The 24,627-nt window shown below is 48.0% G+C and overlaps 1 protein-coding gene across 2 annotated transcripts; it reads right to left on the bottom strand.

Annotated features, from left to right (window-relative positions):
• Positions 1-1,126: 1,126 nt before the first annotated feature.
• On the bottom strand, positions 1,127-24,627 carry ALDH9A1 (aldehyde dehydrogenase 9 family member A1). 2 transcript variants are annotated; one of them, XM_032318328.1, is made up of 11 exons: positions 24,385-24,627; positions 22,257-22,402; positions 18,539-18,668; positions 17,578-17,712; positions 16,060-16,256; positions 15,137-15,277; positions 12,916-13,104; positions 12,420-12,507; positions 7,840-8,050; positions 4,159-4,271; positions 1,127-1,826 (listed from the first exon to the last, which is right to left on the bottom strand). In XM_032318328.1, exons 1-11 carry the CDS (start codon positions 24,563-24,565, stop codon positions 1,732-1,734), a joined length of 1,626 nt encoding a protein of 541 aa, XP_032174219.1. In that variant the 5' UTR covers positions 24,566-24,627; the 3' UTR covers positions 1,127-1,731. The 2 variants fall into 2 exon arrangements, with proteins under 2 accessions (XP_032174219.1, XP_032174220.1); XM_032318329.1 differs by having other exon boundaries at positions 7,840-7,981; positions 24,385-24,626.

Genomic DNA, 24,627 nt, shown 5'->3' with positions numbered 1-24,627 from the left:
CTGCTCGTCTAGCACTGTATGTCCCAGAGTCGGTTTATTTCTGTGGAGAAACAGATTCTGGCCTTTGCTGTAGGAGACAGAGAACCATTCGGGTCTAATTACTCCACACTGCACTGCAGAGGACCCCGCAGCAGGGAGCTGTGTGCCCTGGGGACAGATTTATTAGCCTCCCTTAGCCTCAGTTCACCTGGCTGGATGGGGATAATGATAGCACTTCCCACAGAAAGTTCTTGAGATCAAACCACAGCACTCGCACGTTGCATGCCAGACTGCACGGTGCACCCCAGGCCCGTCCAGCACGCAGTGTGGGAAGCACGGGCGCCCCCTGCTGGTGAAGCTTCATGCATCAGGAGGCAGCAACCAGGCAACCTGACCAACCTCTTAGGCTCTCAAGAGCCCCTACTCCAGGGTTTGCCCGGGAGGGGGTTTCCAGAAGTTACCAGCAATTGGTGAACTGAGGGAAGCAGATGTCTCTCCCCAGTGTGGGTGGGCATCACCCAATCTGTTCGGGACCCAGACAGAGCAAAAAAGATGGAGAAAGGGGGAATTTGATTTCTACTTGAGCTGGGACACCCATTGTCTTCTGCCCTCGGACGCCAGTGCGCCCGGTTCTCGGTTCTCGGGACTTGGACTTAGACCCTCCACCCCCTTGGTCGTTAGACCTTCAGACTCGGACTGGATCACAGGCCCCGCTTTCATGGGTCTGCAGATGGCAGATGGGGGGCCTTCTCAGCCTCCATGATCACGTGAGCCGATTCTTCTAATAAATCTAATAAATCTTCCCTTACATCCACCTGCCTGCTCCCTTTTCTACTCCGCTGTGTCTCTGGACAACCTGACTCACGCAGCTCATACACATAAACTGTTTCCCTAGGACGAGGACCCCCACGACAGGCTGAGAAGTTCCCATGGCCTGACGGCTCTGCAAAGACAGGCACTGTGTGTCAGGACAGGGAAGGACATGGAGCCTCAAGTTCCCCGGGGCCACAGCATTCATGACAGCCACGGAAGCCCAGCCTTGTGTCCCGAGTGCAAAGGACAAACCCCTGGCCTTCCATATGGAACTTCAGCCCTATTCTGCAGACTAGCATTCGGTGGAGACGGGGTTCATTTTAAAACACGAAGCTGAAGGGATTAACCGTGTAATTTATTTCTTTTTCGTGTGCTACAGTAGCATACAGCTAGTGTGTATATATAAAAAAAAGAGCAGGCTATCTGTCCTGCGAGGGCCGGGGACTGACCTCTTCTACCAGCACTAAGTGGAAAGTGCTTCCCTCGGCAGGTAAGCATCGTCAGATCGTGACCCTGTCTGTCATCACGGTCCTGACCGTGGGCTTTCTCAATGAAATGACAAGGGCCCAGAGCGTAAACATGTCAATGAGCAGGAAATCGTGTCCACTTACTCCACCAGGAGCCTAATTGGGAAATAGCTCTTTAAGGCAAACCAGAGCCCGAGCATCATCAGTGGCTCAGATCTGTGGGAGGATGATAATCCTGGTCCCTCTCTCTGTACTCCAGAAGGAGGTGAAAGATTTCACAGACAAGTGCTTTGAGCACAACCGCAGCTTCCTTGATTAGTATCTAAAAGGCACTTGGGCACATTTTCAGTTAGGAAGGGGACTGAGACATGAAGAACACTGAGCCAATCTCTTCTCCCAAAAGACACAGTTTGGGAGAAGCCTGTTCCATGGAGATCCGGTCCCCGCTCCGCCCCGGCCACGCCGCCCATTTTCAAAAGGCAGACTCCACATCACCCATCTCCACGCACACAGTCTTCAGCTGCGAATAATACTCGACTGTCACCCGGCCGTTCTCTCTGCCGAACCCTGAAAGAAGAGGGGGTGAGGATGACCCACATGACTGAAAAGTCCTCGGTGAGCATCAAGGACAGGCCCAGCTGACCCCAGCAGGGGAGGAACACAGAACCGACAAGGTTTGGGATGAAGTCCTCAGCTGCTCTGATCAGCAATGGAGCGAAGCAGGGGGAAAAGGGACCCACTGGCCTTTGGGGAGGGGACAGGGAAAAAGCCATGTCTCATCTCTACGTTAGGAATCTGAACTTACATACCTACCGTTCCAGGTTGAGATCTGAAAACGTTCAGGCTTTCCCATTCAGTGTGAAAACAGTCCCTACGACAATCGGCGGATACCTCCGAAAGCTGCTGCTAACTTGGGGTGCCTGCCTGGCTCCACCGGTCTTGATCTCAGGGTCGTTAGAGGGAGCCCCGCCATCTGCTTCAGATTCTGTCTCTCTCCGTCTCCCTCTGCCCCCGACCCTGCTCCCTCGCTCTCAAATCCCCAAAAAAACAAAGACAAAAAAAAAGAAAAAGAAAGATTGCTTCTATTGCTTAAAAGCTAACCCTATAGACTAACCTGAGATTATGAAATAAACAGAGATGCACAGACCTGACTGCACAGGTCCGAATGGGGAAGGCCACCTCTGCAACAAAATGTGGAAAATGCAGGGAGTCCGCTTGGGATTCTGTCTTCCTCTACCTTTCCCCCCACTAGTGTGCACGAGCTCGCTCTAAAATAAATACATCGTAAGAAAAAAAAAAAAGTTGGCGCTCACTGAAAACTTGACGACTCTACAACAGAGATTTTTTAACCTTTTCTTACACCAAATCTGTTAAGAGCAGCTTGCTTTCCCACCCTGCCAACTCGTAACACTGGGGGACTCTGCAGGTAGCCCGGTCACTAGGTCACACGCCACAGGGCCAGCATCCCTGGCCTCTCGGGGCACCCAGCCTCAGGCTCACGCAGGTCTGCCTCCACAGGTAAGGCCACGTCCCCGGACATTCACGCCTCCAGGGGCACCGTTCAAAGGTGATGTGTACAACAGCCCTGGCAAGGTGTGGCCCTGGCCTTTGTCCCCTTCCACACCCTGAGCACGGAGCTAGCTGGGTGGGGTCGCCCAGGTTGCTTCTCCTCCGATCTGGCCATGTTAGTCTCTCTCATGCCAGGTAGACTAGCTGAGCGCACGGATCCGAACACGCCAACGTGAGGAAGGGAGAGGTGGCCTAACAGACCGCCCTGAGGCCTCTGCTGCAGATTCCAAACCTTTCCCTGCACCGACCTTCGTCTTCATAAAGCAGCATCTGGTGCCCCATCTGCATATTGTGCCCGTGTGCGCAGCTCCTCTAGGCCCGCGCAGGGACGAGGGGGGTCAGAGGAGCGTGACGAGGCAATGCCAGGCTAAGAACAAAACATAAACCCAACAGCCACCATCTCGTCCGCTCTCCTCAGGCTCTGGATGTCGCTAACACTGTCATGGCCACGGATACAGGCCAAGAGGTCAGGGCTCAGGCTCTTCGCATGGCGCCCCCACAGTCAAAACCGATCTTCAGGGGAAGGTGGGGAGACTATGGAGAACATTTACAGGCAACAAACTCCAAGAGAAGCTCGAAGGGCTCTGCCCCGGCCGCCTCGAGGCTCCTCCTCACATGCTGTTACGGTAACGCGCGCCTGACTGACCGCGTCCACGTCAGCAACGGGCGGCAGCTGAGGGACCGCATTCCTGGATGGCGTCCAGGTCAACTCTAGTGACTCTGGCTGCTGTTGAAAACAAGTTAGCTGCCTGCGGAGACGTCAGAGCCACTTGACCTCTAAAAACTCCACAGCTGGGGATCTGCCTTCTGCTCAGGTCATGATCTCGGGGTCCTGGGATCGAGTCCCGCACCAGGCTCCCTGCTCAGCGGAGAGCCTGCTTCTCCCTCTGCCTCTCTTCCCCTACTTGCACACACACTCTGTCTCTTTCAAGTAAGTAATAAAATCTTAAATACCATATACACTCCACAGTGGATGGCAATGACCACCCCAAGAAGGGGACATGCGGAGCGGATTTACGCCTCCAGTGACCACAGACCAGGAAGAAAAACCAATTCCACCCATGAGAGAAACTTCTTCGAGACGTCTACCAGCCATTCACAAGCTAGGCTACACACACGTCAGAACCTTCTGGATGGCTTTTGCGGGGAGAAAAAGCTGCTTGGCTTCCATTCCCAGAGACTGCTTTGGTGGGTCTAGGCAGAACCAGGAATCAGGATACTTTTCAGATAGTATGTTTGGATCCCGGTTTGGGAAGCTGGCCCGTAGGGCCTGAATGACAACCAGTATCCTGAGAGGCCCGGTTTGCTTTCGCACTCGCCGGCTCCTCACCTGACTTCTTGTATCCTCCAAAGGGCAGCTCCACAGGGCTGACGTTGTAGTTGTTGATGAAGCACATTCCGGCCTGCAGCTCGGCCACCACTCTGTGTGCGCGCTGGATGTCCCTGTGAAACGCAACAGAACAAGCTGCTTATTCATAGCTTTGCTCCTGCTCCAACAGGAAAAGTTAGGCTACCAGTTCTAAAGGTCTCAAAGAATTGCCAAGTTCTCGTTTCTTCACTGTGTTTTAAAATCTTGTGGCAGCCCTGCAAAAGAGAGAAGGACCTGAGCTTTACAGTCTCATCTGAAAGCATCTATAGGTCGCAGCAACAAGGGGGCCAAACACTTTGGGAGAAAAAGAGTCCTTTTAACAAACAGTGCTGGAACAGCTGGCGACCCAGACGTCCACCAAGAGGAAGGTCAATCCCTTTCTATACTATACTGAATTCATCAATATGAACTCAGATAGATCACAGACCTAAAATGTCAGAGAAAAAACCATAAAACTCTTCAAAAAGAACAAGAATAAGTCCCCAGGACCCTGGGTTAGATAAAGCCTTCTGAGACATGATACCAAAAGTAACAGACAAAAAGAAAAGAAACAGGATGAGACTTGGTCAAAATTTACAATTTTTGTACTGCAAAGGAGACTATCAAGAAAGTGAAAAAGACAACTCCTGAGAACGCAAGTCAAAACTACACTGAGGGGGAGCCTGGGGGACTCAGCCAGGTGAAGTATCTGCCATTAGCTCAGGTAGTGATCCCGGGATCCTGGGATCGAGTCCCACATCAGGCTCCCTGCACAGCAGGGAGTCTGCTTCTCCCTCTCCCCCTGCTCATGCTCACTCTTAAATAAGTAAATCTTAAAACAACAAAAAAAACCTAACTGAAACACTACTTCACACCCACCAGGATGGTGGAAACCAAAAAGGGGGAGAGAAGCATGGGATGCCCCGGATGTGGAGAAACTGGCCCCTCCCATGTCATTACTGTTGCCCCAAGAGGCGGCGCTGCCTCTTGGGGGAACAGTTGAGCACTGCTTCAAAAAGAGTCAAGCAGAGTCACCATATGATCCAGCAATTCCGCCCCAAGGTATGCAGCCCAGGCAGAAATGAAACATAACCACACAGAGACTCAGATACAAGTGTCAACAGAGACATGATGCAAAAGAGCAAAACAGTAGAAACAATCCAAATGTCCAGCAGGTGAATGAACAAGATGTATCCATACATAGTATTCTGGAAGTAATGACACCTGCTACAATATAAATGAACCCTGGAAACATTCAAGGAAGCCAGTCAAAAAAAAAAAAAAAAAAAAAAAGAACAAAAGAAAACATTTTTAGGGGCGCCTGGGTGGCTCAGTGGGTTAAGCCACTGCCTTCGGCTCAGGTCATGATCTCAGGGTCCTGGGATCGAGTCCCGCATCGGGCTCTCTGCTCGGCGGGGAGCCTGCTTCCTCCTCTCTCTCTCTGTCAAATAAATAAATAAAATCTTTAAAAAAAAAAAAAGAAAGAAAACATTTTTAATTATATGTTTTTTGACCTATATTATATAGATCGGTGGGGTATAGAATCTACATTATGATCTAATCTCTATCTTTTGCATTTTGTTAACATAGTATTCAACCTATTCTGACTCCAAGTTTGATAACCCATGCAAATATGTATATCATAAACACGATTTGGATTAAAATAATCTTAATGTAGACCAAAAAAAAGATATCGTGTCATCAAATACTGAGATGAAAAGTGGAACATTTCATCAGTGATTGTACTGACTTATGTCCATCAGTCCAAATACTCTGATACTTACAATTAACTCGGGTAGCTAAAGTGATATATAAGTGGTTGAGTTAAATTGGTTAATGTTAGCAATACAGGTCCTTCGTGAGAATTTTCATGTACTCCCTGCTACATATAACATAAAATTTGCGGACATAAGCATAAAATACTATGTGTACACTATAATATATATGAGGCATTATAAAAATGTGTTATTATATTAATAAAATTTTAAATGAGACCAGAAATAAAAAAACCAGTCACAAAAAGTCACGTACTGTATGATTCCATTTATACGCAATATTCACAACAAGCAAATCCGCAGCTGGAGCAGGTGGGTTAGTGGTGCCCAGGGCCTGGGGGGAGGGCACGATGAGGAATGAATGACTGCTCGTATTCATGGGATGCTGAAAATGTTCTAAAATTAGATTATGGTGACGGCTGCACAACCCTGTAAATACACTAAAAAACAGTGAATTGTACATTTTAAATGGGTAAATTATATGGTACAGATAATCCTACACAGCTGTTAAAAAAGGAGCGGTGTGCTGGAGTCACCCTCTGTGAGAGCCTCTGCCCGGCCTGCGGCAGCAGAGCGTACACTTAACCCAGCCAGTCCTCGCCACGAAGAAAGCAGCTCCTGACAGGGCAGGGCAGGACTCTGAGAGTTCCCGTAAGGGTGCATCCCGCTGTCCAAGTCCATGGGCTGGACAACACCGAGAGGGACCCCTGACATCACTGTGGTCTTGGGGTAATTACAGTATGTTCAAGTAGGTTCATCAGTTACAACCAATGCACCCTCGGGACGGGGACGCTGATGATGGGGGGGGGTGGCAGGGTTTATGGGAAATCTCTGTGCCTCGCTTTCCACTCGGTTTTGCACTGAACCTAAAATTACTCTAAAATATAAAGTGTACTCAAATATAAGAAACAAGCAAACAAAGAAACAACAGCTCCTCAATCTTTTCTTTCTTCAGGTTCTTTTTTTTTTTTTTTTTAAGATTTTTTAATTTGAAAGACAATGAGAGAGAGAGAAGACAAGTAGGGGGGAGGGGGAGAGGGAGAAGCAGGTGTGGGACTTGATCCCAGGACCCGGGGATCATGACCTGAGCCAAAGGAGGACAGTTTACTGACTGAGCCACCCAGGTGCCCCTACACTGTTTCATTCATTAGACCCTCCAGGGGGACCTGGGTCTTCTTTCCCAGGTTCCTCACCACAAAGCTATAAAAAAAAGTGAGTCAGCATAATTCTAAGATAAAGCAGTATAAAATAATTCCAAAGTATAAAGCAGTCCCAGAGAACCACCCAAAACTGCCAAAGACTAATCAAAGTTTGAATATGGTCAAGCCGTCTGCAATCATTTTCAAGGAAATTATACTCCCAAATCACTTTTTACTTGTATTATAGTGGTTGATGTTTATGTATAAGATACTAATCACAATTTTACTTACGAGAGTCACAACTGGAAACAAGAGACTAAATGAAAAAAGGCCCACATATTTTGCAAAGCATTCCAAATAGTAACTACTATAAAGTCGTGAAAAAAATCACCTTTTTGGAGAATACTGCCCAGTGTTTATATGCTTATAGGTTTCTAAATTCCTTGACATGCAGGTTTTCAGTAGGCACCCAACCTGATGCTTTACATAGATCAGAATCTTAACCTTAGTTCAATGAATGAATGAAATAGGACAGAATGTTCATCAACACTGTTTACAGGTCAATTTCAATGCAACAGCAGGGGGCTCTGGCCGGTCAGGTCTCCGGCACCTTTGGACCTCACCTAGAACAGAAAATGCTGATGAAACGTCAACTCCAGAGAGGAAATGAGAGCAGTGGCCTCTCTGGGCAGATCCAGCATACATCCCCTGTTCCTGCAAAGCTGTCTGAGGTGGCCTTCCCTACGTACCTGGTAAAGACCCCAGCTGCTAAGCCAAAAGTGGTATCATTGGCTCTTTCTAGGACCTCAGCTTCGGTGTCAAATGGTAAAATGGACATAACTGGTCCAAAGATCTCCTCTTTCACGCAGGTCATGTCGTCTCTGCAGTTAGCTGCAAACATCGTAACAGAGCCAGACATCAGTGACGGATTACCGTGCTTGGCGCTTGAAAACGCCTTCTCTGCAGTAACGATGAAACACACAACCCTAAGAACGTCTGAGAACCCTGCTCAAAACACCAGCTGCAGCCCAGCCGCGAGGTCTGCAAACGACTCCTCACGGATCTACAAAGATGACAAGTCTGCATCAAGAGGTGGCAGACCTTGGTGTACAAAGTACAAAAAGCACTCTGGTCACCTGTATGTCACACTCTACTTTGGGGACACCTGCACTCTCTTAAAGAGTTAATAAATAACTCTCAGGCTGTGCTTCAGGATAGTTCATTATGTTCTAATTCTCTGAAAAGCGGTAATCCACATATGACATTTAGCGAAACAATTGGCCAGAATATTAAATTACCCAAGAGTCCCAGGAAATACTTTATCACCTCCTGCGGGTTGGTAACACCGGGTGGCTCTGTACACAGTGACTTCCCTGTCCCAGAGTCAGGGCTGACGCGGGCTTGCAGTAGCAGCTGCCGCGAGGCAGGTTCCCATTCGAGACGGAACATCTACTGTATTTTAGCCCCCAGATCTTAAGGGATCAAAAATTAACCCAGACTCTGTTGTGACCCCCACACTTTAATACGAATAAAAATGAACCGGGGGCTTATTAAAAAGCAGATCGCTGGGCCCCACTCCCTGTGAGTTATACTGAGGGCAGGAGGCAGGAATCGGCCCCTTTCACACATTCTCCAAGTGACACGGACGTCAGGGACCACAAACCAGGCTTTCAGAATCACAGGAATAAACCTTAGTTTGGTCAGCTCCCTGTTCTTTGCCCAGGTTCACAGCCTGTTTAAGCATAACTTTTTTCCCTCATTGTAAAATATATAATCCCTGTGAAAAACGTGGCCTATTCAGCAATGCATCAAGTACAACAAAAATCACCTCTAATCCCCAGCAACCAGAGAAACCCACAGTTAATATCAGGATGCAAACTCCATTCCTTCTCTCTCCCATGCATACATTTATTTTTTAATACATCTGGGCTAATACCATGCACACCACTGTTTAATCGCTATTTTTTATTTATATCTAAAAATATATTGTAAGCTTTTCCTATTCACTTAACAAGTACAAGCTAACCCACGGTGTGGATGGTAGGCTCACAGCTTTGAAACCTTAGCAGATCTTTTTTGTGTGTGTGAGGGCTTAAGGCTAAAATGGGTCAGATAATCAAGTGCTGGAAAGGGAAACCGCTGTTAACCTTAGGGACAAAGATCCGCTCCGTCTGTCTTCTAGACAAGGTGTAAGGAATGGAATTACACAACATGATTCGATCTGTATATAGTTTTCTAAAGCTTATGAAACTACTGATTTTTTTTTACTATTTTTTAACTTTGAAATTAACGTATAGTGTATTATTAGCTTCAGAGGCAGAGGTCAGTGACTGATCAGTCTTAGAGAACACCCAGTGTTCATGCCTTCTGTACCCACCTAATGCCCGTCACCCAGTTACCCCATTCCCCTACTAGCAACCCTCAGTTTGTTTCCTATGGTTAAGTCTCTTATGTTTTGTCTCCCTCTCTGATTTCATCTTATTTTTCCCCTCCGCTCCCCTATGTTCCTGTTTTTTTTTTTTTCTTTTTTAAGATCTTATTTATTTGACAGAGAGAGAGTTCACAAGTAGGCAGAGAGGCAGGAAGGAGGCTCCCTGCTGAGCAGAGAAACCAATGCAGGGCTCAATCCCAGAACCCTGGGATCACCACCTGAGCAGAGGCTTTAACCCACTGAGCCATCCAGGCATCCTCCTGTTTTGTTTCTTAAATTCCACATATGAGTGAGAATATATAATTGTCTTTCTCTGATTGACTTATTTCACTCAGCATAATCCCCTCTCCTTCCATCCACATCATTGCAAATGGCAAGATTTCATTTTCGATGGCTGCACAGAATTCCATTGTATGTATATACATCTTCTTTATCCATTCATTCGTCAATGGACATCTCAGCTCTTTCTATAGTTTGGCTGTGGTGGACATTGCTGCTATGAACATCGGGGTACAGGGCTCCTTCAGATCACTACATTTGTATCTTTGGGGTAGATACCTAGTAGTGCAGTTACTGGGTCATAGGGTAGCTCTATTTTCAACTTTTTGAGGAACCACCATACTTTTTTCCAGAGGTGCTGCACCAGCTTGCATTCCCACCAACAGCATAAGGGGGTTCCCCTTTCTCTGCATTCTCACCAACAGCTGTTGTTAATTTTAGCCATTCTGGGGGTGCCTGAGTCATTAAGTGTCTGCCTTCAGCTCAGGTCATGATCCCAGGGTCCTGCGATCAAGCCCCAGATCAGGCTCCCTGCTCTGTGGGAAGCCTGCTTCTCCCTCTCCCACTTCCCTGCTTGTGTACTCACTCTCACTGCATCTGTCTGTCAAATAAATAAAAAAAATCTTTTTAAAAAGTTTTTTTAAAATTCATTCTGACTGCTTTGAGGTGATCTCTCACTGTGGTTTTGATTTGTATTTCCCTGATTCCAAGTGATGTGGAACATTTTTTCCACCTTGTCTGTTGGCCATTTGGATGCCTTCTTTGAAGAAATGCCTATTCTTGTCTTCTGCCCATTTCTTGATTATTTGTTCTTTGGGTGCTGAGTCTGGTAAGTTCTTTATAGATTTTGGATACTAGCCCTTTATCTAATATGTTGTTTGCAAATATCTTCTCCCATTCTGTCAGTTGTCTTTTGATTTGTTGACTGTTTCCTTTGCTGTCCAAAAGCTTTTTATCTTGATGAAGTCCCAGTAGTTCATTTCGGCCTTTGTTTTCCTTGCCTTTGAGGATGTGTCTAGCAAGAAGTTGCTGTGGCTGAAGTCAGAGGTTGCTGCCTGTATTCTCCTCTAGGATTCTGATGGATTCCTGTCTCACACTGAGGTCTTTCATCCATTTTGAGTCTATTTTCGTGTGGTGTAAGGAAATGGTCCAGTTTCATTCTTCTGCATGTGGCTGACCAATTTCCCCAACACCATTTGTTGAAAAGACTGCCTTTTGTCCAATGGACATTCTTTCCTGTTTTGTCAAAGATTAGTTGACCATCGAGCTGAGGGTCTATTTCTGGGTTCTCATTCTACTTCACTGATCTGTGTGTCTGTTTTTGTGCCAGTACCATTCCGTCTTAACGATTACAACTTTGTAATAGAGCCTGAACTTTGAGATGGTGATGCCACCAGTTTTCCTTTTCTTTTTCAACATTCCTTTGGCTATTCGGGGTCTTTTCTGGTTCCATACAAATGTTAGGGTTATTTGTTCCATTTCTGTGGGGAAAAGTTGATGGTATTTGATAGGGATTGCCCAGAATGTGTAGATTGCTCCAGGTATCATAGACATTTTAACAATGTTTGTTCTTCCAATCCATGAGCATGGAACATATTTTCATTTCTTTGTGGCTTCCTCAAATTCTTTCCTGAGTGTTGTATAGTTTTCTGAGTACAGACTCTTTGCCTCTTTGGGTAGGTTTATTCCTAGGTATCTTTCAGGTTTTGGTGCAACCATAAATGCGATCGACCCTGTAATTTCTCTTTCTTCTGTCTCATTGTTAGTGTATAGAAATGCAATTAATTTCTGTCCACTGGTTTTATATTCTGCCATTTTGCGGTATGAGTTCTAGCAATTCTGGGGTGGAATCTTTTGGGTTTCCACATAGAATACCACACCATCTGCCAAGAGTGAGAGTTTGACTTCTTCTTTGACGATATGGATGCCTTTCATTTGTGTTGTCTGATTGCTGAGGCTAGGACCTCTAGTACCACATTGAACAGCCATGAAACTACTTGATATTTTTACAGGGACATTAAGATATATTGTATATAGGGATATAAGATATATTGTAACATAACAGAGGAAAGCACAACAACATGACCTAGAGCAGTGGGCACCTCTGAGGTAGGGGGAGAAGTAAAAGGGTTGAGGACAGCAGGACGACCACACACTTGTCTGTCCAAACCAGGAGATGTTTAAGATTGAAAGGACGTGCTAAAAATTATTAAATTACAAAATTTTTAAAATATTGCCAGACTGTCTGACAAACTGGTTTTATTATACTGATGACATATTGTTCAAAGAAAAACATATTCTTCAGCAACTTTACTCAGAAACGAAATTCATTATTTTATCAAACATGACATTCCTTTTTTTTTTAGCTCCTTGCTTCCAGAACAACAGGTGTCGACCCAGTTAAGTCTCAGGTAAACTAATGCACGGTGCCGTCCAAGAGGAAGGAAACTAATCCACACTCCCATCCACATGGGAGGTAAGGAAGAACTTCTACTCCTTAAATCTGAGTAATGAGGCCGTGGTTTACCAACACTTGCTGTATACCGTATACATATTTTATAAATATCCTTTTCTGACACTTAATTCAAACATTTAAAAGCAAACAGGAAGGGGACGTACTCAGTACACAAGGTCTCATGTAATATCCGTCCTTCAGTTTGGGATCTTCGGGCACGTGTACATCTCCACCACATAGCACTTTAGCACCCTGCCCGAAAAGAAAAGAAGAATGCTTATTTTCTCCTTAATGTACAACGCTGGAGCACCTGGGTGGCTCAGCTGGTTAAAACATCTGCCTTCAACTCAGGACATGATCTCCGGGTCCTGGGTTCAAGCCCCAAATTGGGCTCCCTGCTCAGCAGGAAGTCTGCTTCTCCCTATCCCTCTGCCCCTCCCCACCTGCAATGCTGTACAGCCCTGAAATGCACCCCTGAAACATTCAGTGTGTCCTGAGCAAGCGCCTAGTCATTCCACTGCAGGGACAAAACAGAACAGAGCCGAGGACACTGTGACATCGCGAGCCAAGCGGGTATTAGCACAGGGAAGTGCGCCCAGCACGGAACATGGAAAGACTCCCCTCCGCCTCGTCCCCAGCCCATCGCCACCCGTTTCGCACCTGCTCCTTTGCCAGCTTAACAAACCCGAGGACTCGCTGCAGGTGCGGGCGGTTGATGAGGGGACCCATCCTCGTATCTTCCAGAAGGGGATCTCCGATTTTGATCTTCTCGGTCCGTTTCACCACTTCCCTTGTAAATTCATCAAGAATCTCCTTTTGCACAAATACTCTTGTGCCATTACAACAAACCTGAAGGACAGACACAAATTTGTATGTGTGCAGGGAAGGAAAAGAACAGAGGGAAGAATCCAACAGCTTTACTCTTAAAAGAGACAGTATACCTTTTTGAAAGGTTAGTTCCAGCTCTAAAAATTATCCCCGTCCTGGGCAGAATTACCCATGGAATTGTGGACATACCACCCTCTCAGCAAAGAAACCGCCTGCTGTTCCGGAGGAAAGTTCTAGCTTCTTGTTTGTTTACATTTCCTCAAGGCCGTTCATAGACCCCCACGAGTTCTCCTACCGCCTCCTGTCAGAGGCTCGGTGGGGCTGTGTATTTTAAGAGGAGGAGGAGACGGGAGAGGAAGAACAGACCAAAAACGAAGGGCTTGAACCTAGTGAAAACCTGAGGCATTTCACAGCTAACTTCTCTGTCTCTAAAATCACAAATCATTTATGACCATTTAGATCCTCCCATAGAACGTGAGCATAAATACTGTTCAAATGTTATCAGAACTGCAGATACAAAGTCCAAAAACAGAGCCAAGTACCCATGTTCACAGAACAATGAAGACATATCAAAAGGTCACAGGAGATGCCATGAGTCGAATCTGCAATTATCTGAGGGTCAAAATAAATGATGGCAGTAAATGGACTGTAATCCATAGAATGAAGGAAGAATCCATAATCCGTAATAGTAAAAATAAATGAGTGGAAAAAATATGGGAGAAGGGAAAGTTCCTTCTCACAGAGGAGACTGAACTAATAAATGCAGAAAAACAGAACTAGGAAATCACCATTTGGGAACCCCCATAAAAGAAAGTGTTTCCAGCAAAAATCATCCAAGGGAGTTATGACTAGTGGTGGAGAGCCCGGGGAGGCACAGAACCCTCTCGCACGGTCTGCTCTGTGACCCGTCTTCCCAGAGAAGATGTGCCTCAGCAGAGTCAGCCAAACCACTGAGGGACACAACATGACTTCTGAGGTGCTTTTTGTCTCAAACCCATAACCCAAATCTTAGCAAAAGGAAACACCAGACAGACCCCAAATGAGGGACATTCTACAAAATAAATAGCTTCTATTCTTCAAAAATGTCAAGGTCCAGGACGCCTGGGTGGCTCAGTTGGTCAAGCGGCTGCCTTCGGCTCAGGTCATGATCCCAGCGTCCTGGGATGGAGTCCTACATCAGGCTCCTTGCTCTGTGGGGAGCCTGCTTTTCCCTCTGCCTCTGCTGCCACTCTGCCGCCTGTGCGCTCTCATTCTCTCTCTCTCTCTGGCAAATAAATAAATAAAATCTTAAAAAAAAAAAACGTCAAGGTCCTAAAAAATAAAAACAATTGAACAGCTGACTGTTCCAGGATAAAAGAGGCTGTGGGGACACAACTAAATGCAACATTCCTTCCCAGATTCGATCCTGGACTAGAAAAAAGAAACTGTGATTTTGTTTTGTTTGTTTCTCCTAAAAGGACTAGTATCAAGCAAATGGCATTATGTGGGGATGCCTGGGTGGCTCAGTTGGTTAAGCATCTGCCTTCAGTTCAGGTCATGATCGCAGGGTCCTGGAATCGAGTCCCACATTGGGCTCCCTGCTCAGCAGAAAGCCTGCTTCTCCCTCTACCCCTCCCCCTTCTCGTGTTCCCTAATACATACATAAAATGTTTTGTAAAAAATGACAATATGTAGATGGGGCTGCAGAGTGCGATACTCTACCTGAGGTCATTGATTGTACTAAGTGCACCGTGCTTCCGTAAGAGAATGCACTTGTTTCTAGAAAATACACACAGGAATGTAGAAGTTACAGATCTTAAGTCTGCAACTTTCAAACACTTCAGAAAAAGAATAAATGCATACATAGGTATAAAAAGAGAAACAGAATGACAAAGGAAACGTGATAAAATGTTAACATCTGAGAAAGGCGGCTCAAGGGTACAGGGCATTCTTCGCCCTCTCTGTGCAACACTTCTGTGAGTCTGAAATTATTTCAGAACAAAAAGCTTTAAAACATGCTGTTCGACAAAGGGGTGAGATTCCGCTGACCCCTCTGCCCGGGACAGGTGCATACCTCGCCCTGCGTGAGGAAGTTGGCCATCAGCGCCCCCTTCACAGCGTTCTCCATGTCACAATCCGAGAAGATGATCAGGGGCGATTTGCCTCCCAGTTCCAAGGTAACGGGTTTGATTCCCTTAGCTGCTGTCTCCATGATCTGACAGAAGAACACGCACACTCAGGAGGGTCACGCGTACAACCAGCACACGGCGTCAGCCAGACCCTCAGCCTCCAGGCCCCTCGGACTGCGCACCACCTGCAGCCTTGCTCCTGTCAGGGTCTTGGCCCTTGGCCTACTCATCCTCTTCCAGAATGGAGGAGAGTCCACAGGACTGCACCCGACATTCTGGAGAGGGAACGCATTTTCAAAATGCGGTGTCACAGGTGGAAACTCTCACTACTATTACTGTGCTCGAGGCTGAGAGCTAAGGTCAAAACGATACATCAGAAATAAACCGCTTTGGTTGAGGGCTGTGACGTGTGGAAGCCTGATGATTCACAGACCCGTACCCCTGGGGCAAATAATACATATATGTTAGTAAAAATCATTTTTAAAAAAGAAGTAAGAAATAAGCTGAGCGAGTGCCCTTCCTTCTGCGGTGGTTGCTACAGAGGCCCTAAGACACCAGGGTCCCAAGTGGCAGCCCAGACCCCGCGCTCTGAGGCACGGGCAGGAGCTGATGACTTCCATCCACTCGGGGACCAGCCGCCAGGCCCCCGCCCCCCCCCCCCCCCCCCCCCCCCCCCCCCCCCCCGTTCTCCTCATCCCGCCGCAGCCCTGCCGGCGCCCCACGCGGACAGCCCGCTCTCCGCTCTCCGACCCGATCCCCACGGCCTCCCTCCCAGGACCGGGTGAGATCGGAAGCGAGGCCTCGCACGCGGACTCCGGGCAGGCCCGACGCCGCCGTCTGTGGGACCCGATGCCAGTGTGATCTTCACCTTCGAGCCGGTGGGCACACTCCCAGTGAAGGAGACCTTGGCCACGTCGGGGTGCTGACACAGAAACTGGCCCGTGGCCGCCCCTCCCTGCACCACGTTGAAGAGCCCCGGGGGCACGCCGGCCTCCACGTAGATCTCGGCCAGCAGCAGCACGGACACCGGCGTGAAGGGAGACGGCTTGAAGACCATGGCGTTACCTGCGCGAGCCCAAGATGCGAGAACACAAGACTTCTTGAGGCTGGTGATCCTCTGAGCACAGGACAGGAGAACAAGCCAAAGACAACTCCCAAGTGTTTCCTGCCCCCCCCCAACCCCCCATCAACTCCTAGACCCCCACCGGTACGAGTAAGTAAACCCAGCTTGTTCCTCCCACGTTGGCTCCTCGCCATGGGCTGATCCCAGGCCAGCACTGGTCCAGGCTCAACCAGGAACACCTGACACTCGCATTTCCAGGCCTTTCCACATCTATTATCTCATTTAACGCAGGCCATAGCAGGAGGAAGTGCTGTGCTCACTCCCATTTTACAAAAGTTGAAATGGAAGACCCGAAAGGTGAATTCTGATGAGTCTCCAAAGCTAAGTGACTCAGCTCTATTCCTCCTGTCCCAGCTGCCTCGGCCTCGCACGGGAACTTGCAGAAAGCAGAAGGGCACAAAGCACGACAGGAGGAAAGCTGCATTTCCACACAGCGTCCCAGCTCCAGTGCTTTCCTTAACGTCAAGGTTTTTCTTCCTGAGATACAATAAATCATCTTTTCCCACTGATTCCTCTTTAAATAGTATGAGAAAACTTTTTCGGTTAGCCAGCTGAAGTTTCTCTAACAGAAGCCTTGTTTATCATTTGTCTTATGAAGGAGGAAGTTTACCTTCTGCTTCTTAAGTGAAGCCAAACTCCCGAATGTGACTCCCTCCACAGAAATTCATCCCACAATTCTCGGGCAGAAAGGAAGAGAACTTAGAAGGAGCACCAAACTTCATCAATTTGACAGTAAAAAATAAGACCTCCCAGACCAAAATTAATGGTCTTCTTTTCCGTAACAAAAATAAATTCGATAAAGAAAGTGGGAATAGGGCGCCTCGGCAGCTTAATCAGTGAAGCCTCTGCCTTCGGCTCAGGTCATGATCCCAAGGTCCTGGGATCGAGCCCCACATCCAGCTCCCTGCTCAGTGGGGAGCCTGCTTCTTCCTCTCCCTCTGCCTCTCTCCCTGCTTGCACTCTCTCTCTCTCAAATAAATAAATAAAATCTTAAAAAGAAATAAAGTAAGAGCAGGAATAATATAGACGCAATCCGTGTGCATAAGCCACGCTGCCGGGTCCCAGAGCAACATGGCAGCAAGGGACACACGTCCTCTGAGGCCTCAGGTGCCCCAAGGCAGGCAGCCCTTCTGACGGGCAGTGTGAGTGTGTGAAGGAGTGTGTGCATGTGTATGTGCACACGGGCACGCATGCACGAAGACGTGAGAGGTAGAAAAAAGGGCCAGAATGATGGCTCCCACATGAAGAAACCTTCTTTCTTACCACAGGCTAAGGCGGGCGCAGACTTCCAGCAGGCGATCTGGAAGGGGTAGTTCCAGGCACCGATTCCCACACAGACGCCAAGCGGTTCTCTTCTGGTATAACCGAAGGAGCCGCCTGGGAGCTGGATATGTTCGCCTAAGAGGGAAGCAGTAGTCACAGGGAACACAGGACTGCTTTTCCAGATACGCCGCCAACACTGGGTGCCACCCTTGGCAGCCTCCCGCTGTCCCTGGCCTCCCGCTATCTCTAGCTTCCCGCTGTCCCCAGCCTCCCGCTGTCCCCAGCCTCCCGCTGTCCCCAGCCTCCCGCTGTCCCCAGCCTCCCGCTGTCCCCAGCCTCCCACTGTCCACGGCACACCGGCGCTCCCCGACTCCACTCTAAGGCTCACTCTGGACTTGTGTGCGCACCTCCGCACATTCTCTCCAAGAAAGCCTCCCACACGTCCCTCAAAGCCACGTTTACTCGACTTAATGTAAGTCTCTAAAACCTTAGAGGATCGAGCAGGTAAACCTGAAGGCAACGAGATGGGGACTGGCGGACCCGCACCCCAGACTCTGGCTCCCACAGCCCTGCGGGGTGCCGGCGACCATCCAACACCAGCTACAGCAAACCTCACAGAGTCAAAAACAAAACGAAACGAAACCTTTTCTGTTCATTAGGCAGAACTAGTAAACATGGTAATGTTTACTGACTCCTGCAAGAACTGTTTTTTTTAACCACTTGGCTCAGGAGCCGTGCAGAGTGCGTTACGTGTATTTTCTCACTGAACCTCATGCCCACCCACGAAGACAATTTCAACAAGGAAAGATAAAGTCATTCTCAGGGTCACCCACGTGGAGAGTGACAAGCCCAGGACTGTTATCCCAGGGCTGTCTTCATCCCCACGTCTGTCTCCCGGGCCACCGGGGTCTGCTTCTCCCACCCGCCCGCCCGCGGTCCCCGGGGCCAGGCGAGGGCTCACCGGCCATGGAGCCCGCCAAGCTGGCGTAGTACTCCAGGCACTGCCACGAAGTGTCGATGTCCCAGCGGGCCTCGAAGATGGACTTGCCATTGTTGATGGTCTCCACGGTGGCGATCTCATCCTTCCGTTCCTTTGGGTAAAACCGAAGATTAGATTTAAAACATATACAGGGACGCCCGCGTGGCTCAGTGGGGAAAAGCCTCTGCCTTCCGCTCAGGTCATGATCCCGGGATTCTAGGATCGAGCCCCGCATCGGGCTCTCTGCTCAGCGGGGAGTCTGCTTCCCCCCCCCCCAACTCTCTGCCTGCCTCCTCTCTGCCTACTTGTGATTTCTGTCTGTCAAATAAATAAATAAAATCTTTAAAAAAGAAAAAAAGAAAAAAAAAGACATCTATATTACTGGACATCTCCCCATAGTCAACAGTCAGAATACACTGCACAATTTTTAAAAATGGGAACAGCTTGCATTTTAAATGAAAGGAGCAGCGCTGTTACATTTGGAAGAGAGAAAAAGCTCAAACACAAACTAAAACACAAACTAAAATAATAAATCACCTGCTTGAGTTACCACTTTCCGTCTATTAAGGCTGTGAACAGCAGCCCTATCCTCCCCTCCAGTTAATCATCACAAATTTGAGACCCATAATGGAACGGTTTGATGGGGCGTCTGGGTAGCTCAGTCGGTGAAGCCTCTGCCTTCGGCTCTGGCTGTGATCCCGGGGTCCCGGCATGGAGCCCCGCGTCGGGCTCCCTGCTCAGCCGGGAGTCTGCTTCCCCCTCGCCCCCTGCCCCTCCCCCCTGCTCGTGTGCTCCTCACTCACTCTTTCTTTCAAATAAATAAAATCTTAAGGAAAAAAAAATGCTAAAGAAATTCCTTCAATCAGAAAAAATATGACACCAGATGGAAATCAAGGCCTACACAAAGGAATTGGGAGCACGAGAGGGAGAATCGGGACTCGATCCCAGGACCCCAGGATCATGCCCTGAGCCGAAAGCAGACGCTTCATCGACTGAGCCACCCAGGGGCCCAAAGGGCCAATTCTTAAGAGGACAAAACCCTAAATGCTTATGCACTAGGAAAACTAAAACACAAACTAAAATAATAAATTATCTGCTTGAGTACCACTTTCGGTCTATTAAAAGTGATTTTTTAACGACAGAAGAAATTTTTTAACGACACTTCTCCATGAACCCTGTCACATCTCCATGTGACCCAGGCTTTCTGAGCAGAGGACGCTGGAAAGCAGAGACACAAAGGCCTTGGAAGGTAGACACAGTGTCTTCCTAAGGACAGACGTGCCCAGAAGGAAGTGCAGAGGCAAAGCTCACTGCTTCCCGTTTCTGAAGATACCTGCTTACTTCCCAGGGCAGTAAAGCTGGTAACACCTTCCCCCTGAACCCCGGAGATGTACTTAGTGAGTCACTGCTCTCACTCCAGGGGAGGGAAGGCACAGGTGTGAGAGCAGCTCCTGTCTAAAATGGGTCTCAGGACTTGAGGGTTCCCCTCCTGGGGTGCAACTCTGCAAGCAACAGGGTAACCTGTGGTTCTCACTGCTTCTCCCCTCGAGGCCTGGAGCTCAGAAAACTAGTGCTAATGTACCACTCTCACTGCTGCATTTTGCTGTGAGTGACAAACTGTATCCTTCTCAGGGCACCTGGGTGGCTCAGTCGGTGAGGCGTCTGCCTCCAGCTCAGGTCATGGTCTCAGGGTTCTGGGATCCAGCCCCATGTTGGACTCCTGCTCAGTGAGGAGCCTCCTTCTCTCTTGGCCCCTCCCCTCTGCTTATGCACTCTCTCACTCTCAAATAAATAAATTAAATCCTAAAAAAAAAAAAATTATCTAATCCAGCAACTCATGTCTCCTGTCACTATATACATGTATATATTTATGTGTGTGTGTATATACACACATACGTATATATTTGCAAATATGGTAATTATCAGATATGTCAGAGTTTCTGACTTAACACACTTATGAGAACAAAAACTCACCAGAGTTCTACCACTCAGAGGTAGCCATGATTCATAGAGGTAGCCACGATTCATATTTTGCTGTACATGCTTCCGAGACTTCTAATTGTTTGTAATGAGCATCTCTAGTCCTTCTGCTTTTTAAGACTGTAAAAAGGTGGGGCACCTGGATGGTTCAGTGGTTAAGCTTCTGCCTTCAGTTCAGGTCATGGTCTCAGGGTCCTGGGATCGAGTCCCACATCAGGCTCCCTGCTAAACAGGGAGCCTGCTTCCCCCTCTCCCTCCGCTGCTCCCCCTGCTTGTGCTCTGTCTCCTTATCTCACTCTCTGTCAAATCAATAAATTCTTTTTTTTTTTAAGATTTTATTTATTTTATTTGACAGAGAGAGATCACAAGTAGGCAGAGAGGCAGGCAGAGAGAGAGAGAGGAGGAAGCAGACTCCCCGCCGAGCAGAGAGCCCGACGTGGGACTCGATCCCAGGACCCCAAGATCATGACCCGAGCCGAAGGCAGCGGCTCAACCCACTGAGCCACCCAGGCGCCCTCAATAAATTCTTTAAAAAAAAAAAAGACTAAAAAGTTTAGGGGCTCAATTGGTGGAGCATGCAATTCTTGATCTCAGGGTCATGAGTTCAAACCCCATGTTGGGTGTAGCGATTACTCAAAATAAATAAATAAAAATTTTGTAAAAAGACTGTAGGAAGTTTTAACTTTGTCTTTATTTTATTCATTTTTTTTTAAAGATTTTATTTATTTATTTGACATAGAGAGATCACAGTAGGCAGAGAGGCAGGCAGAGAGAGAGAGTTCAGGAAGCAGGCTCCCTGCTGAGCAGAGAGCCCAATGCGGGACTCGATCCCAGGACCCTGAGATCATGACCTGAGCTGAAGGCAGAGGCTTCCCACTGAGCCACCCAGGCGCCCCAACTCAGTCACTATTTTAGAGAGAGAGAGAGCATGTGAGCAGGAGGGAGGACAGAGGTGCGGCAGAGGGCAAGAGAGGCGCTCAAGCAGATCCCCCCTGAGCACGGAGCCTGACACAGAGCTCCATCCACAATCCCCAGAACACAACCTGAGCTGAAATCGAGAGACAGCCGCTTAACTGACTAAGCCACCCGGTTCACCCTAACTTTGTTTTTTAAGAGCAACATCTATAAATTTACAAAAGCTTCCCAGGCAATTACGGTAGAATATGTACCTGAAAAAAGAGTGGTAGAGTCATCAGAGGAAAAAGGAAACTGGAAACAAATACAAAGAGTTAAAAAGGAGACAAGCTGCAAAGGACACGTTAGAACAAAGATAGAGAAAACAACCTGCCAAAGGAGAGGTCAGAGAGAGCCAAGATCCAGACAGCAATTACTTAAAGAAATCATGTCCCATATACCCAGGTGAGCACACAGAAATGTTCTGCAGTTCTGCAAAAAAGCCATCACCCAGGGGCACCTGAATGGCTCAGCGGGTTAAAGCCTCTGCCTTCAGCTCAGGTCATGATCCCAGGGTCCTGGGATGGAGCCCTGCATCAGGCTCTCTGCTCAGCGGGGAGCCTGCTTCCTCCTCTCTCTCTCTCTCTCTCTCCCTGCCTCTCTGCCTACTTGTGATCTCTGTCAAATAAATAAATAAAATCTTTAAAAAAAAAAAAAAAAAAGCATCACCTAACAGAGCATCAAAGTCTAATGGCAGATCAGCACAGAGAACCCTCAGAGCAACTCCAAGGGGACATTTCTGAAAGAGAAAGAAAGTGAAACATACCCTTATTATCCTGGCAGCCTCCAAAAGAATTCGACAGCGCTCCATGCCGGATTTCTGCCTCCAGATTTTAAAGGCAGCTTTTGCATCTGCGACAGCCAAATTTACTTCCTTCTCTCCGGAGCAAGTGAAAGTGGCTATCACTCGGCCTGTAACAGGAAATACAGTGTTATCTCAAGTTTATCTCAAGTTTAAAGTTATCTCAAGTTATCTCAAGTTTAAAGGAAGTACTATGTATCCACATTGCCTTGTAGCGACCCCCTTCCTGTTTTTTAACTATGGCCTGACTTCATGACCCCCTTCCTGTTTTTTAACTATGGCCTGACTTCATGACCACCCCAATGCCTGCGGTTCTTCACTCTGTTCTGAGGCAACGAAACCCTTTAAGAATCTAATAAAAGCTGCAGACGTCTCTCTAGAAAAACATATGTCAGCACATCAGAGAATTACAGAGAGTGTGTCCCTTGCCCCTAAGCACAGCATGAACTTCAGGTTAAGAACCCTATCCTACGTCCTCCCCTATCTCACAGCTGAGCTGGGTTTTGCAACCCTCCTTAACAATGTTTGAGAATCTCAGGAGTCTTGCGAAATTGAAGCTCAAAGTCCTTAGTCTCCTGGGCTCTGAACTCTGATTTTATTTTTTTTAAAGATTTTATTTATTTATTTGACAGAGAGAGATCACAAGTAGGCAGAGAGGGAGGCAGAGAGAGATAGGGAAGCAGGATCCCCGCTGAGCAGAGAGCCCCGAGGTGGGGCTGGATGCCAAAACCCTGAGATCATGACCTGAGCTACCAGGCGCCCCTGAACTCTGATTTTATATTCCGCTCTGTATTCTACATAAATCATATCATAGTGCTGACACTTCATGAATATGGTTAATAAACAACATCAGGAAAATTTATCCCTAAACACAAGAAAAAATTTTTCTCAAACGGAAAAAAATCCGGTTTCTCCTTTTCTTACTCCAACCTTACTCCCTATATCCCGGTGCAAAATATGAACCTCACATATCAAGGCTTGTGACTGACTCCACCAACAAGAATTCTTTAAGTACCCCAAATCGGCAGTTCCTTTTCCCTCCACCAAGAACTTCTGCGTTTTCCAGAAAGATTTCACAAGCCTGCAATTTCTGCTACAAATTTGAATTACCAGTCGGTAAGGGCAGTGGCTAAGGATGGTAATTAAAATAAAGAGCAATTTTTCTCTCTCCTATAGGCCTATGGGGATGGGGGTGGAGGGGCTGTTTCCTCCAGCAAAGTCCCCGGATCCCTGGGGCTCCTTCCTGCTCTAAGATTACTAGTGCTGTGTGGTTCAGTGGGATTGATCAATCCTAAATTCTGCAGTTCTTTGCAATCCAGTTTTGTCCCTCTGGCTACAGGCCATTCTGGTTTGCACAAAACATTTACATTTTTCTCCCCACAAATATTCCATAAAGCTCAGCAAAACAAACACAATCCAAAACTAAAACCTCTTCCTCATTGGCTGTGTGATCTTCAGAATTCTCAGAGCAAACCCAGGGCCCAGCAGTGTTTGGCAACTTCCAGCACTGGATAAAAGCTGGCCTTTTTACCGCTTCCCCAATTCTGATTCATGCACAGAAATAGTTTAAGGCTAGGAGACGGCAACACAGTCCTCATTCATGCTCATTAGAGTCATCCGCGCACGCCTCTCCATTCTCCACACTGATGTTTCCACCTGCGTCCTTCTGGAAATCCTAATTCTCTTCTGTGCGCAAAGTTGAATACACTTTAATAGCGAACAGGGGCACAACCCATGCACCCTGGCTTTGTAGACTCTTCTCAAGCCGCTGTAGCATTACCCACGACCCCTCAGCCCCCAGACGCAACTCACCAGCTGTCCCAGTTTCCTAGACTCCCCTCCCGTCCCCGTCCAGATGCATTCGTGTTTGCACGGAGCCCTCAGCTGCCTGCACACGTAACTCTGTTCTCCACTCACGTATGCCCAGCAAACGTTTGCCCAACGCACTAAATGAAGGTTCAGGGCAGAATACTTCCAAGAGTGGGGCGGGGAAGCGCCAACCCGCGCCCAGGCCCCGCCGCCGCCCCCCTGCACCGCCGCAGCCCCCGCCACCCGCCGCGCAGGCCCCGCCGCCCGCTCTCCGTCCCGTTACCGGTTGCGGGCTCGAACGCCTTCTCGGTGCCCGAGGCGTCCGCCGGCTCCACGCGGGCCCCGCCGCGGTAATTGAGCGGCTGCGACACAACGAAAGTGCCGGTGCTCATGGCCGCAACAGGAACAGGCCGAAGGGTGCGGAGAAGCGGAGCGAGAGCCGCCGAGCGGAGTCGCAGAAACATGGGGGACCCGCGCGGCAGAGCAGCAGAGGTTTGGGGCTGCGGGGAGGGGCGGGGCCTGCGGG

This window comes from Mustela erminea, chromosome 17 (assembly GCF_009829155.1).
Source record: "Mustela erminea isolate mMusErm1 chromosome 17, mMusErm1.Pri, whole genome shotgun sequence".
Classification (NCBI taxonomy): Eukaryota; Metazoa; Chordata; class Mammalia; order Carnivora; family Mustelidae; genus Mustela; species Mustela erminea.
The sequence above is the reverse complement of the archived record's forward strand: the minus strand, read 5'-3'. Positions and strand labels throughout refer to the sequence as shown.